At 44.9% G+C, this 16,417-nt stretch overlaps 1 protein-coding gene across 1 annotated transcript in view; it reads right to left on the reverse strand.

Moving 5' to 3' along the window:
* Window positions 1–10,664, reverse strand: part of ATG2A (autophagy related 2A) — a 153,141-nt gene extending 142,477 nt beyond the window's left edge. Inside the window, exons 1-2 of the mRNA XM_077287720.1 lie at window positions 10,078–10,664; window positions 709–871 (exon numbers count right to left, since the gene is read on the reverse strand). Of these exons, the coding sequence (XP_077143835.1) occupies window positions 709–871; window positions 10,078–10,248 (334 nt within the window). The 5' untranslated portion in view covers window positions 10,249–10,664. The remainder of the gene's footprint in view (window positions 1–708; window positions 872–10,077) is intronic.
* Window positions 10,665–16,417: the final 5,753 nt, after the last annotated feature.

The raw sequence follows: 16,417 nt of genomic DNA on the forward strand, positions 1-16,417 counted from the left end.
TATCTCCTGTTTGAAACAGGATAGGACATATTGAAAATATATTGCTTCTTTTTATCCAAAATGTGCAATTACGGAAACTGGAGACAACCCCATTTGTTAGGGCTGTCAAAACCATCAGGGCTGACCTCAACTAATGTGTTCGGTAAAGTGTTGTCTCATCCTATAAAGAGACATACCTGACCTTCTGCAAATGAATGGGCAGCACTGCGTCACCGCAGTCCCCTGGACGCACGCTGTGCAGGGATCTGCAGCATTGCTCCGTGCAAGTTAATGGGATGGTGGAAATATACCCTGGACAGGATGAACAGAAGCGGAAACATCGCTTAAACAGCAGTGCAGCCCCTTCATCCTTATGGTCGGTGGGAGTCATAGGACAAACCCCCAATGATCAGAAAGTGATGGCATATCATAGCAATATTTTAAAACCTATAACATTTGGCACACACCATGTACATGTTTGACTCACAGCATTGAGTTCATTTTCTTTTTTGTGCATTTTTCTTAGCAGCAGTAGATCCATGTATAACATGTGGATGTGCGGCCCGGGTCTTTCGCTCTACAGTCCAGTTGTATGTTGCTAAGTAAAGTTTTCGGGTGTAAATACCTGTTATATTTTTTGTCTGTGCACCATATTCAAGATCACATCTAAATGCTTTGGAAAAAAGCAGGTATTGGGGACAGAACAAAAGCGGGTATGACGAAACTTACCAGCTCTATATTTTGGGCGACAAGTAACCTGAAGTTCGGAAACTTCCAGAGTGCAATTTTCTGTGACAAGCGCCGACCAAGGGATAGTAACGGAGATACTGCCAATGAAGCCGTCAACTATTTCAAGAGGAGCCCCCGCGGAGTCCAGGAGGTCGTTCACTGACTGAATTGGGATAGAGAAATGGAAAAAAGATGAAAACAGCAGAAAAAAACTGCAGAAGAGTAATGAACTAGTGGGGATTAAAAATAAGATAATTATTACATTTCATTGCAAAATCCACTTTGTAAAAGGTGAATGAATCCAATGTTTCTTCTACTCATCGAAAAACTTTGCATTGGGCAATACCAGCTGACAGAAGTGGAACAGGAATTTAGGAAGTGATGAATGCCCAGGACGGATCCATTGCTCACGTAGAAGCAGGCGACCTGTTTCCACCTGTGCTGATCTTACAGCCTACACTTCTCATATCTGTGTATTAAAGGAATTGGGGAAGGAGGGGGGTCTTGACTTCGAACCAGCACCCGAGGGACTGGGGAAGGAGCAACATGGGGAATAGCCATCTCTACTTCAACCGGGCACCCCGTGATAGGGGGCCGAGGAAGGAGCCATGCCGGGAGTCTCACAGGAGACCCTCTTTTCTTCATCTGTAATCCGTCGGGAAAAAAACGGAGCAAAAGAAAAAATATTAGGTGTGCCTCCTATGCGACACTAAGCAAAAACTGGAGAAGGCTGATGCCATCCAGGGGGGTATACTGCAGAGGAGGAGCCACAGTTAATCTGTTTCAGATTATGTATATTGTCGCCTCCTAGTGGACAGCAGCATAACACCCATGGTCCTGTGTCCCCCAATGAGGCGACAGAGTAAAAAACTGGTGAGGTGAATGAATCCAATGTTTCTTCTACTCATCGAAAAACTATGCATTGGGCAATACCAGCTGACAGAAGTGGCACAGGAATTTAGGAAGTGATGAATGCCCAGGACGAATCCATTGCTCACGTAGAAGCAGGCGACCTGTTTACACCCGTGCTGATCTTACAGCCTACACTTTTCATATCTGTGTATGTGTCAAAAGCTATTTTTGCAGAGTCAATATTCATTCTAAATTATGTGGCTATGGCTGAGGCTTCTATCTTGGAAATGCTGCAAATACTCTTCAGACTTCACTCGTTCGAAATATGAGCGGGGATTCCTGCGGCTTCTTAAAAGTAGCAGTGGCTGTCAATCGAATTATTAAAAATTAATTGTAAATTGGTTTAATAGTTTTCTAGAATCAGGCCGTCCTCTGGCTGCATTTTGTTCAAAAAATTAAAATAAAAGGTGCTCTACTAACACTCCCCAGGTCCAGCAATGAGTCTCCGCCACTGCTTGCAGTGTCTTCTAGGCTATGTTCACACGTTGCGTTTTTGCTGCATTTTTTTCTGCAGGCAAAACCAGTTCTCTTGGCCTTAAAAAAGATGCTTACAAAAAGCAGGTTTTACTGCATTTTTGCTTTCTCTTGTGCATGTTGATAAAGTCTAGTGCCCCCAAAAAAATCATGATGCAACTTCCTTAAAGTTTTTGCACCAAAACCTGATACCTGCGTTGCTTTCTATGGGTAAAAGAACACTTAAAAAAAAAAAATGCTAAAAGTAGTAACATGCTACAGTTTCCAAAAACGCAGAAGTTTTCCAAATCAGTCAGAAAAAAAAAAAAAACAATGTGTGCGCATGACATTTCTGAAATCTCAGAGCTTTTGCTAGTACTGTAAAACATCTTAAAATTTTCATTAAAAAAAACTGCAAAGATGCAAATGTGTGAACACGGCCACGGCACTGACCAACGGCAGCTGGAGAATAGGGGTTTTCCAAAAGCGGAAACCCCCTTTGATGGCCACAAGGGTGCAGAAACTCTGTGTATAGTTTGCTTATTGTTAATATCTGCAATTAATTCCTACTGATACAATTGACTTTGATGAAGTGCCCACATCTCAGAAGAACGCGCACCGTGGACGCTGGCCCCAGAGGAGCATTGCCAAGAGAAGGTTTTGTAATGAAATAGTGCAGTGACAGCTGAGGATTTCCTGGACGGCCGCTGCCCTTTCACAACTGTGCGATTCCTAGAACCACTGTGAACATTGAGTACGTTACTAATTATTGTGCCGGATGTAGTGTCTGCAGCAGCGCTCTCCAGGTATTTCCAGGACCCTGGATCGGACTAATGTACAAACTCTATTTTTGCTTAAATTGCAAACATATTTATTTCAGGAGTTTTAAGCCAGAAAATTGCTTTATTAATCCAAGGTCAATGTGCAGAATATGAGGTACAAAAGGGGGTGTCCCAAAAAGACAACAGAAACCCTATTACAGCATATGGATGTCACAGAAGAGGTTCCCGAGCTCCAGACTAATAATGGACCCATATGGAAACTCGCTAAGAAAAAACTGCACTGCCCATTTGCACAGCAGGATATTGTAAGGCTATTTCACACTGGGCATTTTTTCTGCAGCAAAACCTGAGTGCTTGGCAGGAAAGAAGCTGCGACAAAACTGCTGGTTTTGCTGCGTATGTTGTGGCGGTTTTGCTGCGTTTTTTTCATGACTATTTTTCCATTCATTGGGTGAAAAACACAGAAAGAAGTGACACGCTCCATGTCCAAAAATGCACAAAATACTGTCCACACAAAAAACCAAGCTATGTGCATGAGATTTCTGAAATGTCATAGATCTATCAGGCACTGTCAAATGCAGATGAAAATTAGCATTAAAAAAACAGCAAAAAATGCTGCAAAAAGGCCCAGTGTGAACATAGCGTAATACTGCATTTTCCTTTACTGATGGCATCTTTCCCCGGCATATTCATCCTTCGCTTTGATTAGGAGGCTGTTGCAGGGAAAAGGAGTTGTTTTCAGGACACAACCCACCTTTGGGAATATTCCCACATTGCAGTTAACGAAAATAAATTTGGTTCTACTGCAATTTGTCAAAGTTATGTCATTTTTCAGCCATTTATCGCTTTACTAAACCATGGGAAATCTCAGTACAGTACAACTGAAGGCAATTTTTCCAGATGCAGATTTACAACTGCCACATGTGAATACGCCGTTAACAGCTTGCAATTTTTACATTAGGTATGCAGTAGGCAAAACACCACAGCCCTTGACAACAAGCAAGCCCACTGGCTATTTCTAATGGTCAGGCAATTAGAAATGTAAGGAGGAAAAGAAGCCGTCACTATTCTAATCCTCCTTACTGAATGATGGCAGTCCCGGACTAGTCCGGTGACCACAGGCAGGGAGAGCAGGGACAACTGAACTTAATTTTTAAACACTTACATTTAGCATTTAGGATTAATACAAGAAACATTACAGAGGGCATTAGGAGCCTGATAAAATGTTACTAATACCTTCTAGGGGTAACTCTTGATGACAGATCCCTTTTAAAAAGCTCAGCACAATAATGACAAGTGGTTTCTAATTCATTATAAAATGCTACTGAACCTCTCCATGACAATCATCTATAGTACTTAGTAGAGCAACTCTGGCTGTTACGACCTGCTCCAAATGTGATGCATAGCCACACACAGGGCTCTGACAGCGTTCCTGTGGAATATTAGCCCTTCCTCATTGGTAATGGCAACCAGTTCACCAATATTCTTGAGTTGTCAAGAGTGTGGTCCAAAAATGTAAGGGAAGAGTGGTTTATTGCAAACAGCAGAACATTTATAAATTTTGCTGCTAATCCCAATTTGCACTGGGGGAGGAACAATTTTCACAGAATATGCTGCACTTTTTTTTTCAGTCAGATTCATACAGAAAAGACATAGGAGGCAGATGGGAGCACAGTACAGCCCACAGAGCACTATCGGCGTTGTATTACAGCTCCATACAACCTTGCGCCGGCACAGACCCATAACACAGCCACGTGCATGAAGCCTGAGGGTGTCAGCTACAAGAAAAATTGACATAATGCTTCACTTATATGTACTGAACATGAGCAAGAGAATGTCTTACAGAGATGCGAACTGAGACAAATCTATCCAGCATCCCCTGCTTGTTCAATGTCTCTGCAGATGTTGCTCTGTTTATATATATATATATATATATATATATATATATATATATATATATATATATATATATATATATATATATATATATATCTATCTCATGAAAATGAGAAAAAAAGTCAGACCGCACCAACAGTCTCTGTAGAACGTGGTGGGAACCGCTCACCTGCACGTTGATGGCCAAAACATCCAGTCCTGGGTGCAGAGTTCTGTGAATAAGATCCAACTGTAGATATCGATGAAAGGAAGAGGAACGCACTCACTGGACGTCTGATGCAGGTAACTTTATTGTGATATAAAAGTCATCTTCACAACCGGGGGTGCTGTACAAGGAGTGCGGCAAAGCTGGACAACAGCTGTTTCGCGCCTGGCTGGCGCTTCAACAGGTCAGTAAAGGTGTTAACAGAAAACGCTGGGAGAAATAGGATCAGGTGAGGCCGTGACGCCTCCCACCCACTTCCTCCCTTCGTGACCTGATCACACTCCACCATGTGACAAGATCCTAAAACATACCTTAAAAACAATAAACATTATACCAAAAATATTATTCCAGAAAGAAAAAACGCGTCCTATTCTACCAACGAATAATCTATCCTACAAAACGCAGTATTATACATTAAAGTGCGGAATTCTACAGCTTTTTATGAACAGATGAGTCACATGAAAAATGAGGTCTAAATACTTTGTTTACTGGGGTGCATAACTATAACAGCTTAATCAAACACGTTCGTGATAGACATGGTGGTGACCCTAGCGTTTTGTCGTTTGCAGGTATTGAGAAGGTCACCCAACCCAAAAGAGGGGGGGGACCTACACAATACGCTCCTAAAAAAGGAAGCCCGGTGGATTATGCTAACCAACGCGATGGGCCCATTAGGTTTTAATGACAGGGTTGACATGGCCATTTTCCTATAGTTTTTCAGCTGTTATAGTTATGCACCCCAGTAAACAAAGTATTTAGACATCATTTTTCATGTGACTCATCTGTTCATAAAAAGCTGTAGAATTCCGCACTTTAATGTATAATACTGCGTTTTGTAGGATAGATTATTCGTTGGTAGAATAGGACGCGTTTTTTCTTTCTGGAATAATATTTTTGGTATAATGTTTATTGTTTTTAAGGTATGTTTTAGGATCTTGTCACATGGTGGAGTGTGATCAGGTCACGAAGGGAGGAAGTGGGTGGGAGGCGTCACGGCCTCACCTGATCCTATTTCTCCCAGCGTTTTCTGTTAACACCTTTACTGACCTGTTGAAGCGCCAGCCAGGCGCGAAACAGCTGTTGTCCAGCTTTGCCGCACTCCTTGTACAGCACCCCCGGTTGTGAAGATGACTTTTATATCACAATAAAGTTACCTGCATCAGACGTCCAGTGAGTGCGTTCCTCTTCCTTTCATCGATATCTACAGTTGGATCTTATTCACAGAACTCTGCACCCAGGACTGGATGTTTTGGCCATCAACGTGCAGGTGAGCGGTTCCCACCACGTTCTACAGAGACTGTTGGTGCGGTCTGACTTTTTTTCTCATTTTCATGATATATATATATATATATATATATATTCGTCTAAGGGGCACTTCCGTCTGTTTGTCTGTCTGTCACGGAAATCCTGCATCGCTGGATACCAATCAGCGAAGGGCACAGTCCGGCCACAAATTCGCCCCTTCCTACTCTCTGTCAGTGCCCCCTCCAGTCAGCGCTCACACAGGGTTAATGGCTGCGTTACACCGCGGTGTAATGCAGTCCGTTAACGCTGCTATTAACCCTGTGTGACCAACTTTTTACTATTGATGCTGCCTGTGAAGCATCAATAGTAAAAAGATCTAATGTTAAAAATAATAAAAAATCATTATATACACTCACCTTCTGGCATCTTTCCAGCTCCTCGCGACGCTCCAGGCCATGCATTGCGGTCTCGCGAGATGATGACGTAGCGGTCTCGCGAGACCGCTACGTCATCATCTTGCAAGACCGCAATGCATTCTTGGGACCGGAGCATCGCGAGGAGCATTGGTAAACACCTGGGCTGGATCCGAGGACCGCCGGAAGGTAAGTATATAACTATTTTTTATTTTAATAATTTTTTTAAACAGGGATATGGTGCCCACATTGCTATATACTACGTGGGCTGTGTTATATACTACGTCTCTGTGCTATATACTACATCGCTGTGCTATAAACTACGTGGGCTGTTATATACTGTGTGAGCTGTGTTATATACTGCGTCTCTGTGCTATATACTACGTGGGCTGTGCAATATATTACGTGGCTGGGCAATATACTACGTGGCTGTGTTATATACAACATAAGCTGTGCTATATACTATGTGGGCTGTTATACACTGCGTGCTGTGCTATATACTACGTGGGCTGTGCTATATACTGCGTGGGCTGTGCTATACACTGCGTGGGCTGTGCTATACACTGCGTGGGCTGTGCTATACACTGCGTGGGCTGTGCTATACACTGCGTGGGCTGTGCTATACACTGCGTGGGCTGTGCTATACACTGCGTGGGCTGTGCTATACACTGCGTGGGCTGTGCTATACACTGCGTGGGCTGTGTTATACACTACGTGGGCTGTGCTATATACTACGTGGGCCGTGCTATATGATACGTGGGCCGTGCTATATGCTACGTGGGCCGTGCTATATGCTACGTGGGCCGTGCTATATGCTACGTGGGCCGTGTTATATACTACGTGGGCCGTGCTATATACTACGTGGCTGTGCTATATGCTACGTGGGCTGTGTTATATGCTACGTGGGCTGTGTTATATGCTACGTGGGCTGTGTTATATGCTACGTGGGCTGTGTTATATGCTACGTGGGCTGTGTTATATGCTACGTGGGCTGTGTTATATGCTACGTGGGCTGTGTTATATGCTACGTGGGCTGTGTTATATGCTACGTGGGCTGTGTTATATGCTACGTGGGCTGTGTTATATGCTACGTGGGCTGTTTTATATTTCTCTGCTGTATCTGTGCATCATGAATCGTTGTATGTGTTAAAGAGGGGGGCCCACTGAGACTCTTTCGCCCAGGGCCCTCAAAAACCTGGAGCCGGCCCTGGCTTCACTAATTGGTCACGCCCGGCCACGAACAATCAGTGACTGGCGCAGTCCGGCCGCGAATTGGCGCGGAATTTGAACTACACTTCGCTAATTGGTCGCGCCCGACCGGCTCCTGTGTATAAATTGAATTATTCTGAAAACTTCATAAATAAACTATATACATATTCTAGAATACCCAATGCGTTAGAATCGGGCCACCATCTAGTAGTATAATACCGGACACAGTAGCAAAGTCTTATACAGGAAAAGCTGACAGTACAAAATCCCATACTACAAGGTAAGATGTTAGTAGAGGGGCATTCGTCCACAGACCACCAGAATGCTGAATGTACGGAGTACAGTGTAATGCAGGGTGTGACCTAGGGTCAGTAGAAGAGAAGCAGTACATTGTATTTAAAAAGTTACTCATCCCATGACACATCCTTGCAAAATGTAAATCAGTCATTACACATCAGCCTACAATTGTCACATATCTGTCCATGTAGCTACAGTCAGTACAAACCTGTCCATGGTGTATGCTATAGTCAGTACACATCTGCCGGCAGTATAATCTGCAGTCATCACACGTCTGCCCATGTAAACTACAGTCGACATACACTGGTCCATGAAGTAAACTACAGCCCTCCCACGTCCGTCCATGTAAACTGCAGTCGCCCCACGTCCGTCCATGTAAACTGCAGTCGTCCCACGTCCGTCCATGTACACCGCAGCTGTCCCATGTCCAGCCATGTACACCGCAGCTGTCCCATGTCCAGCCATGTACACCGCAGCTGTCCCGCGTCCAGCCATGTACACCGCAGCTGTCCCGCGTCCAGCCATGTACACCGCAGCGTCCCACGTCCAGCCATGTACACCGCAGCTGTCCCGCGTCCGTCCATGTACACTGCAGCTGTCCCGCCATGTACACTGCAGCCGTCCTGCATCCGTCCATGTACACCGCAGCCGTCCCGCATCTGTCCATGTAAACTACAATCATTCCACATCTGCCGACAGTATAATCTGCAGTCATCTGTCCATAATCCATACTGTAAAGGACTGATTACATGTCTATCCAAAAGGCAAAAGTAGAATCAATGTACGTCCGGCCAAGCAAACCGCAGCCGTCCTGCTTCCGACAGTCCCCACAAACTGCAGATGTCCCGCCTCTGTCCGTCCACACAAACCGCAGCCGTCCCGCATCTGTCCGTCCACACAAACTGAAACCATCCTGCCTCCGTCCGTCCACACAAACCGAAACCGTCCTGCCTCTGTTTGTCCACACAAACTGCAGCCGTCCAGCCTGTCCGTCCACACAAACTGAAACCGTCCCGCCTCTGTCCGTCCACACAAACCGCAGCCGTCCCGCCTCTGTCCGTCCACACAAACCGCAGCCGTCCCGCCTCTGTCCGTCCACACAAACCGCAGCCGTCCCGCCTCTGTCCGTCCACACAAACCGCAGCCGTCCCACCTCCGTCCGTCCACACAAACTGCAGCCGTCACATCTGTCCACGCAAACTGCAGCCGTCCCGCCTCCGTCCTTCCACACAAACCGCAGCCGTCCCGCATCCGTCCACCCAAACAGCAGCCATCCCCCGTCCTTCCACGTAAACAGCAGCCATCCAGCGTCTGTCCATGTAGACTGCAGCTGTCCTGGGTCTGTCCACCAGTTGTCCCTCGTCTATCCATGTAAACTACAGCTGTCCCACGTCTGTCCATGTAAACCGCAGGCGTCCTATGTCCGTCCATGTAAACCGCAGCCATCCTGGGTCTGTCCACCAGCCGTCCCTCGTCTACCCATGTAAACTACAGCTGTCCCACGTCTGTCCATGTAAACCGCAGCTGTCCTGCGTCCGTCCATATACACCGCAGCCGTCCTGGGTCTGTCCACCAGCCGTCCATCTACCCATGTAAACTACAGCTGTCCCACGTCTGTCCATGTAAACCGCAGCTGTCCTGTGTCCGTCCATATACACCGCAGCCGTCCTGGGTCTGTCCACCAGCCGTCCCTCGTCTACCCATGTAAACTACAGCTGTCTCACGTCTGTCCGCCGGCCCTCGTTATTAGGGCCCATGATGACGCCGGCCCTCGTTATTAGGGCCCATGATGACGCCGGCCCTCGTTATTAGGGCCCATGATGACGCTGGCCCTCGTTATTAGGGCCCATGATGACGCTGGCCCTCGTTATTAGGACCCATGATGACGCCGGCCGTCGGTGTCCCGGACTCCCTTGTGACACTACAGGTATCTCTGACAATGGCGCAGTGCGATTACCCAGATGTCCAGGTGGATGTCGGTCAGCCGGCCGCTGCCATTGTACAGGTCCAGGCTCAGCTGCTCCAGGCTCAGCCGCTCCTCCAGGTAGTGGCCCAGGTAATGCTGGAGCAGGTAGCGGCACGCCCGGGTCTTGATAGAGCTGGACCACGGAAACAGCCAGCGGGACATGGCGAGGAGGGGCGGCGGGGGTAGACGGGTCCCACCTCAACTCATAACCCAGGGGCGAGGGCGCTGAACCCCGAGGCTGACACTCACATCCCACTAGTGTCCTGCGTGGCCCTCAGTGCAGGAGACCCCCAGCACCATAACAACCACGCCAGGACCCCACTACTGCTGCCCCCTCCTCCTACATAATAACCCGCCGTCGCCTTTTGTCCTGTGACTGAACTCCTGTCACACAGGCAGCGCCTCCGCCACACTCACACCCCGCGGTAACCTGCCCTAATAACGCTGGCGGTTCTCTCCCGGTTGCCCCGTTCTACAGGGTCAACAAGTCTCCGCTGAGGTGAGCAGTCTGCGACGCCCGGTTCCGGGTCACTCTGTGTTTTGCTTCTCTACAAAGCCCCGCCCCCTGTGGAGCTGCGTACTGACGTCACGATGAAAAGCGCCAACCGCGGGACGTAAACAACGTGCGTCAAGTAAGTGGGAGGGGAGAGTGCGGATGCGGCCATGTTGGTACACCCAGAGGAGGCTGGGAAACAGGAGAGAGGGAATGTGCCTGCATGGCCGTTATTACAACATCACTGTTACTTCCTGTTTGAATCAACTGATATCTAAGTAGATATTTATCTGAGAAAACTGTCTCTAAATGCGAATAATGTAAATTGGAAGGATCTTTATCGGATGTGATTATTGGAAATAGAGTCATAATGAATCGATTCGCACGTCCCGTTCCATCAGCCGTCACGATGATCTGTGGCCAATGGATGGGCGAGGGGGTAACACCTCTTACCTGCCGGCATTTGGTTCTTTTGATTAGCCGGCCTGCCGTGATGTCATTGTTGAGGCACAAAACACGTGAGGTCGTGCCACATCGGCTAATCCGAAGAAAGCCGCTGCCAGGTACGGGCCGGAACTCGCTCTCCTGGCCAAGGGCCACAGACCACTGTCCTGAGTGATGGCATCTGCACACACAGTCACACCAGCTCTATTGAAAGGCAGCACAATACAGGCGTCTATCGCAAATTATTTCCCACCCTCTTCAAAGGGCATCTGTCAGTAGGATCAGCCCTCCAAAGCCGTCTGCACCGTGTTCCAAATTATTATGCAAATGACATTTTTCTCGGATTTTCCTAAATGGTCAGTGTAAATGACAGTCAGTCTAATAAAAGTCATCACCCTTTAGAGTATACATCGAATTTTATTGAAGAAACCTCCCAATGATAACAGTATAATCTCCAAAATGAATAAAAACTCACAGTAGAATTTCTAAACATTTGATATGTTTTAAAGAACTGTAAATGCTCATTTGAAGAATTTGCAGCATTAGGAGGTCACATTCACTGAACAAAAAAGCTATTTAACGCCAAAACATCCTAACAGGCCAAGTTACATGTTAACATAGGAACCCTTCTTTGTTATCACCTTCACAATTCTTGCATCCATTGAACTTGTGAGTTTTTGGAGAGTTTCTGCTCGTATTTCTTTGCATGAAGTCAGAATAGCCTCCCAGAGCTGCTGTTTTGATGTGAACTGCCTCCCACCCTCATAGATCTTTTGCTTGATGATACTCCAAAGGTTCTGTATGGGGTTGAGGTCAGGGGAAGATGGTGGCTACACCATGAGTTTATCTCCTTTTATGCCCATAGCAGCCAATGACTCAGAGGGATTCTTTGCAGCATGAGATGGTGCATTGTCAGCATGAAGATGATTTTGTTCCTGAAGGCACGTTTCTGCTTTTTATACCATGGAAGAAAGTTGTCAGTCAGAAACGCTATATACTTTGCAGACGTCATTTTCACACCTTCAGGAACCTTAAAGGGCCCTACCAGCTGTTTCACCATGATTCCGGCCCAAAACATGACTCTTTCACCTCCTTGCTGACGTCGCAACCTTGTTGGGACATGGTGGCCATCCACCAACCATCCACTACTCCATCCATCTGGACCATCCAGGGTTGCTCGACACTCTTCAGTAAACAAGACTGTTTGGAAATTAGTCTTCATGTATGTCTGGGCCCACTGCAACCATTTCTGCTTGTGAACACTGTTTAGGGGTGACCGAATAGTAGGTTTATGCACCACAGCAAGCCTTTGAAGGATACTACACCTTGAGGTTTGAGCGACTCCAGAGTCACCAGCAGCTTCAAATAACTGTTTGCTTCTTTGTCATTGTATTTTGGCAGCTGCTCTCTTAATCCAATGAATTTGGCAGAAACCTTCCTCATTATGCCTTTATCTGCATGAACTCTGTGCTCTGTTTCAGTCACAAATCTCTTCACAGTATGATGATCACTTAAGTTTTCATACCTTGTCCAAGGCATTGCACTATTTGATGCTTTTCAGCAGCAGAGATCCTTTATAGTTCCCATATTGCTTGAAACCTGTGGCCTGCTTAATAATGTTTAACATCATTTTTAAGTAGTTTTCCTTTAATTAGAATCACCTGGAAAACTAATTATCACATGTGTTTAAGATTGATTTCAGTGATCCATTAAGTCATGAGACACAATACCATTCACAAGTTTATTTGAAAAACAAAACAATTAAATCTTTATGACACTTAAATCCAATTTGCATTATAATTTGGAACACGGTGTATATGGGCACATAGGAAGCTGAATAAAATGATACCTTGATATCTGCGATCTGATGTCTTATTCCAGAGAAATCCAAGATTTGTAAATGAGCTGTTAAGATCTATCGGTCGAACGTAGATCTCCCCGAATATCTGATTCGAGAGATTATTATATAAAAGTGGGTGATACAAGTGTGAGACATGTAATGACTGACAAAATGTAAATAAAGAAAGGACAGCGCCACTCCAAGATGTGAAGAAGACCAGTTACATCTTTAATCCGCCTCTTGTGGCAACGTTTCGGTCATACGACCTTTTTCAAGCGGCCCTACAACTATTGATATATATATGTAATGACTGACAGTCTGCTCTCCTGATCTACAAGTCTCACAATGGTAACGTCGCCTTTCATCTAAAACAATCCCTATAGCTAGAGCCTCAGGGAGATCTATGTCCGGCCCATAGATCTTTACAGCTCATTTACATATAAGAAAAACAGCTTTCTATGGAAGAAGACATCAGATGGCAGATATCAAGGTGTCACTTTATTCAGCTTCATATCACCTACCTGACCATATAGACAGGAGGGTTGATCCCACAGACAGATGCCCTTTCAAGTTCTGTCTAATTCACCAGCCATTTGCAAGCATTGGAAAAATAATTTTCCAGTTTCCCCATGCGATGAGAGCACATGGGGACTTGTGCCTCCTGAACATATTAGGTTACAACATGAGCTTTCCCTCAATACACTGTTGGCCCCACAAATTCTGCATCTTTGGGACCTGACTACTTTTTGAGTTGTATTTTTTCCTGGTGCTATTTTGTGGAATATGTAATGCACTGATTACATTTTATGAATCATTTGGGGGGGGGGGAAGAGGAAGATTTTGGTTTATCCACATTCGCTATACAATTTAAATAAACAAATTTAGAGGTTTTTTGGACCTTTGCACAATAAAAGCACTTTAAACTTGTTTTTGTGTCTCTATTCTGCTAATTGGTGGAGGCCAGGCTCTGAGACCCCAAGCCATCGCACAAAATACCTCTCCGAAGTGTGCATCTCTTGTATGTAGCACACACAGAGCGGGGTATGGGGTCAATTGTAAGTATATGGGTCCATATACGCCATCTAAGAGAGCGGTGAACAGACCCAATGACTTACCCATACTATTGATCCCGATCCCGTACATCTCCCTCTGTGCACACTGCATGCAAGAACTGATCACTAAAAATGACCTCATGGGTGGTGTACTAACAGCACCCTGACAAAAATGTGCATTATAGTATAGGATCCAAGGGGTAAGTTATGTGACAAGGCTCCTTAGGGTATGTGTCCACGTTCAGGATTCCATCAGGATTTGGTCAGGATTTTTCATCAGTATTTGTAAGCCAAAACCAGGAGTGGAACAATTAGAGGAAAAGTATAATAGAAACATATGCACCACTTCTGTATTTATCACCCACTCCTGGTTTTGGCTTACAAATACTGATGAAAAATCCTGACCAAATCCTGATGCAATCCTGAACATGGACACATACCCTTAGACAGTTGATATTGCCTTTTAGGATTGCTACTTCCTATAGGTGGCACTAGGGTTCTAGTCCTTTTCCTCTTTGAAGAGATCATTTACATTATAGCATGGAAACCAGGTCTTGACCATAATGTCCATGTTTATTATAGGTCGAAAATGGGTTAAACTTTCCTCTCTCATATCAATCCAAATGCAGCAGCCATGCTTTCATTTCTGTCCAGCAGATACACTGATGCCTCCAGCTTGTGCCTGTCATTGCACTGGTTGCCCTTCTGCTTCGGAATACAATTTAAACTTATCCCACTCACCCACAAAGCTCTCCTCTGTACTTTACCTTCCTACATCTCCTCCCTCTAATCCTTAGACTAACCTCACTCACATTCTGATCCTCCCACACTTCTGATGCTGAAATTCTGGAGTAAGCTAGCCTTATTGGGTTCACTATTTTCAAAAGCCAGGAAAAAGGTGTCAGACATTTCACTCATGTAACAATTAAATGGGGTAGATGATGTGGTTGGAGATTTCTCCATATGGTAGGTGTTAAAGGGTGTCATGTTGATGGGTGTGGACCCACTCCCACTGAGCCACGGACGTGGCATGACTAAGCGACTACCTGGTTCTTCACTAGAACCTTTGATGGTGAGGTTAGGCTTGAGCTGCAGGTACCACTCCAGGCAGTCCCCAGTACAGCAGCAGCTGACCCCAAGGGTCAGGGACACAGGTACGGACTCGGAGTGTCAGGCAAGACCGGATCAGAAGAAAGAAAAGGTTTTTATAGACGCATGATGGCTGCTGTTATTACAAGGAAGATGAATGTGAAGATTTGTGTGTTCCTGCTGCTAGATAGTGTCGGGATTCAGATACGAAGCCTCAAAACAGTCCTTTATAATCAGGGCATTTAGCTGTCAGGTTAATAGTAGGTGCTTTTGCCCAGGTGACGTTAGTTCTAGATAAACTGGCAGATCTAGTTTTCCCTTTTACCTAAATTCCAGTTTAAGTCATCCTTCCCGGATTGTTTGTGTTGAACCCTGGAGACTCCAGTATTGATTGCTATGATCGGTTATTGTGGCAGAACCTGTGTCGACTGGTGCAAAAAAGTGAAAAAAAAAAATCTGAAGAGGAGCTAAATGTATCAAACACCTACTGACACTGATAAATTTATTGCAAATAAAAAAAAAATCAATATGTAAATAATACCTCAAGAATTTATCAGGAACGGTTTTCCTCCTCTGCTGGGATTTGTTCCCATTTTTGATGAAGAAATAAAATATATATATGTAAATGTGGTAGGAAAGTAGCATTAGCTTCAAGAGCACAACATGAGAATATTGGGGAAGTTGTTTATTTACCATGAGAAGAAATGAAGCACATGACTATTACTTACCCTCTCTGTCTGCTGGGGACTCAATGAGAAGCAATTTAACAGGATTCCCGTATCAAGTGGTTTTACAAATAACTTAGATTGATAGAATTATATATATATATATATATATATATATATATCAATATATTTACATGCATGCACACACACACACAGGTGTGAAAAAGTGCCTCCTTCCTGATTTCCTAGTCTTTTGCATGTTTGTCACACTTAACTATTTCAGATCACCAAACAAATTTAAATATTAGACAAATATTCCACAAGTAACCACAAAATGCAGTTTTTAAATGAAGGTATTTATTATTAAGGGAAAAATAAATCCAAACCTAGAAGGCCCTGTGTGAAAAACTGTTTGCCCCCTGCTTAAAACAAATTAACTGTGTGACTGTGGTTTATCACATCTTTGGGAAGCGGAGTTCATATTCCCTAGCCACAATCAGGCCTGATTACTGCCACACCTGTTCTAAATCAATAAATCACTTAAATAGGACCTGCTCGACAAAGTGAAGTAGACCAAAAGATCCTCAAAAGCTGGAAATCATGCTGCGATTCAAAAAAACTTCAGGAACAAATAAGAAAGTAATTAAGAACTATCAGTCTGGAAAAGGTTATGAATAAAGATGGGTAAAGTTTGCCGCCTGTACCGAACAGTTAATGTTTGGGCACGGATACCGAACACGGACATCAC

This window comes from Ranitomeya variabilis, chromosome 2 (assembly GCF_051348905.1).
Source record: "Ranitomeya variabilis isolate aRanVar5 chromosome 2, aRanVar5.hap1, whole genome shotgun sequence".
Taxonomy (NCBI): Eukaryota; Metazoa; Chordata; class Amphibia; order Anura; family Dendrobatidae; genus Ranitomeya; species Ranitomeya variabilis.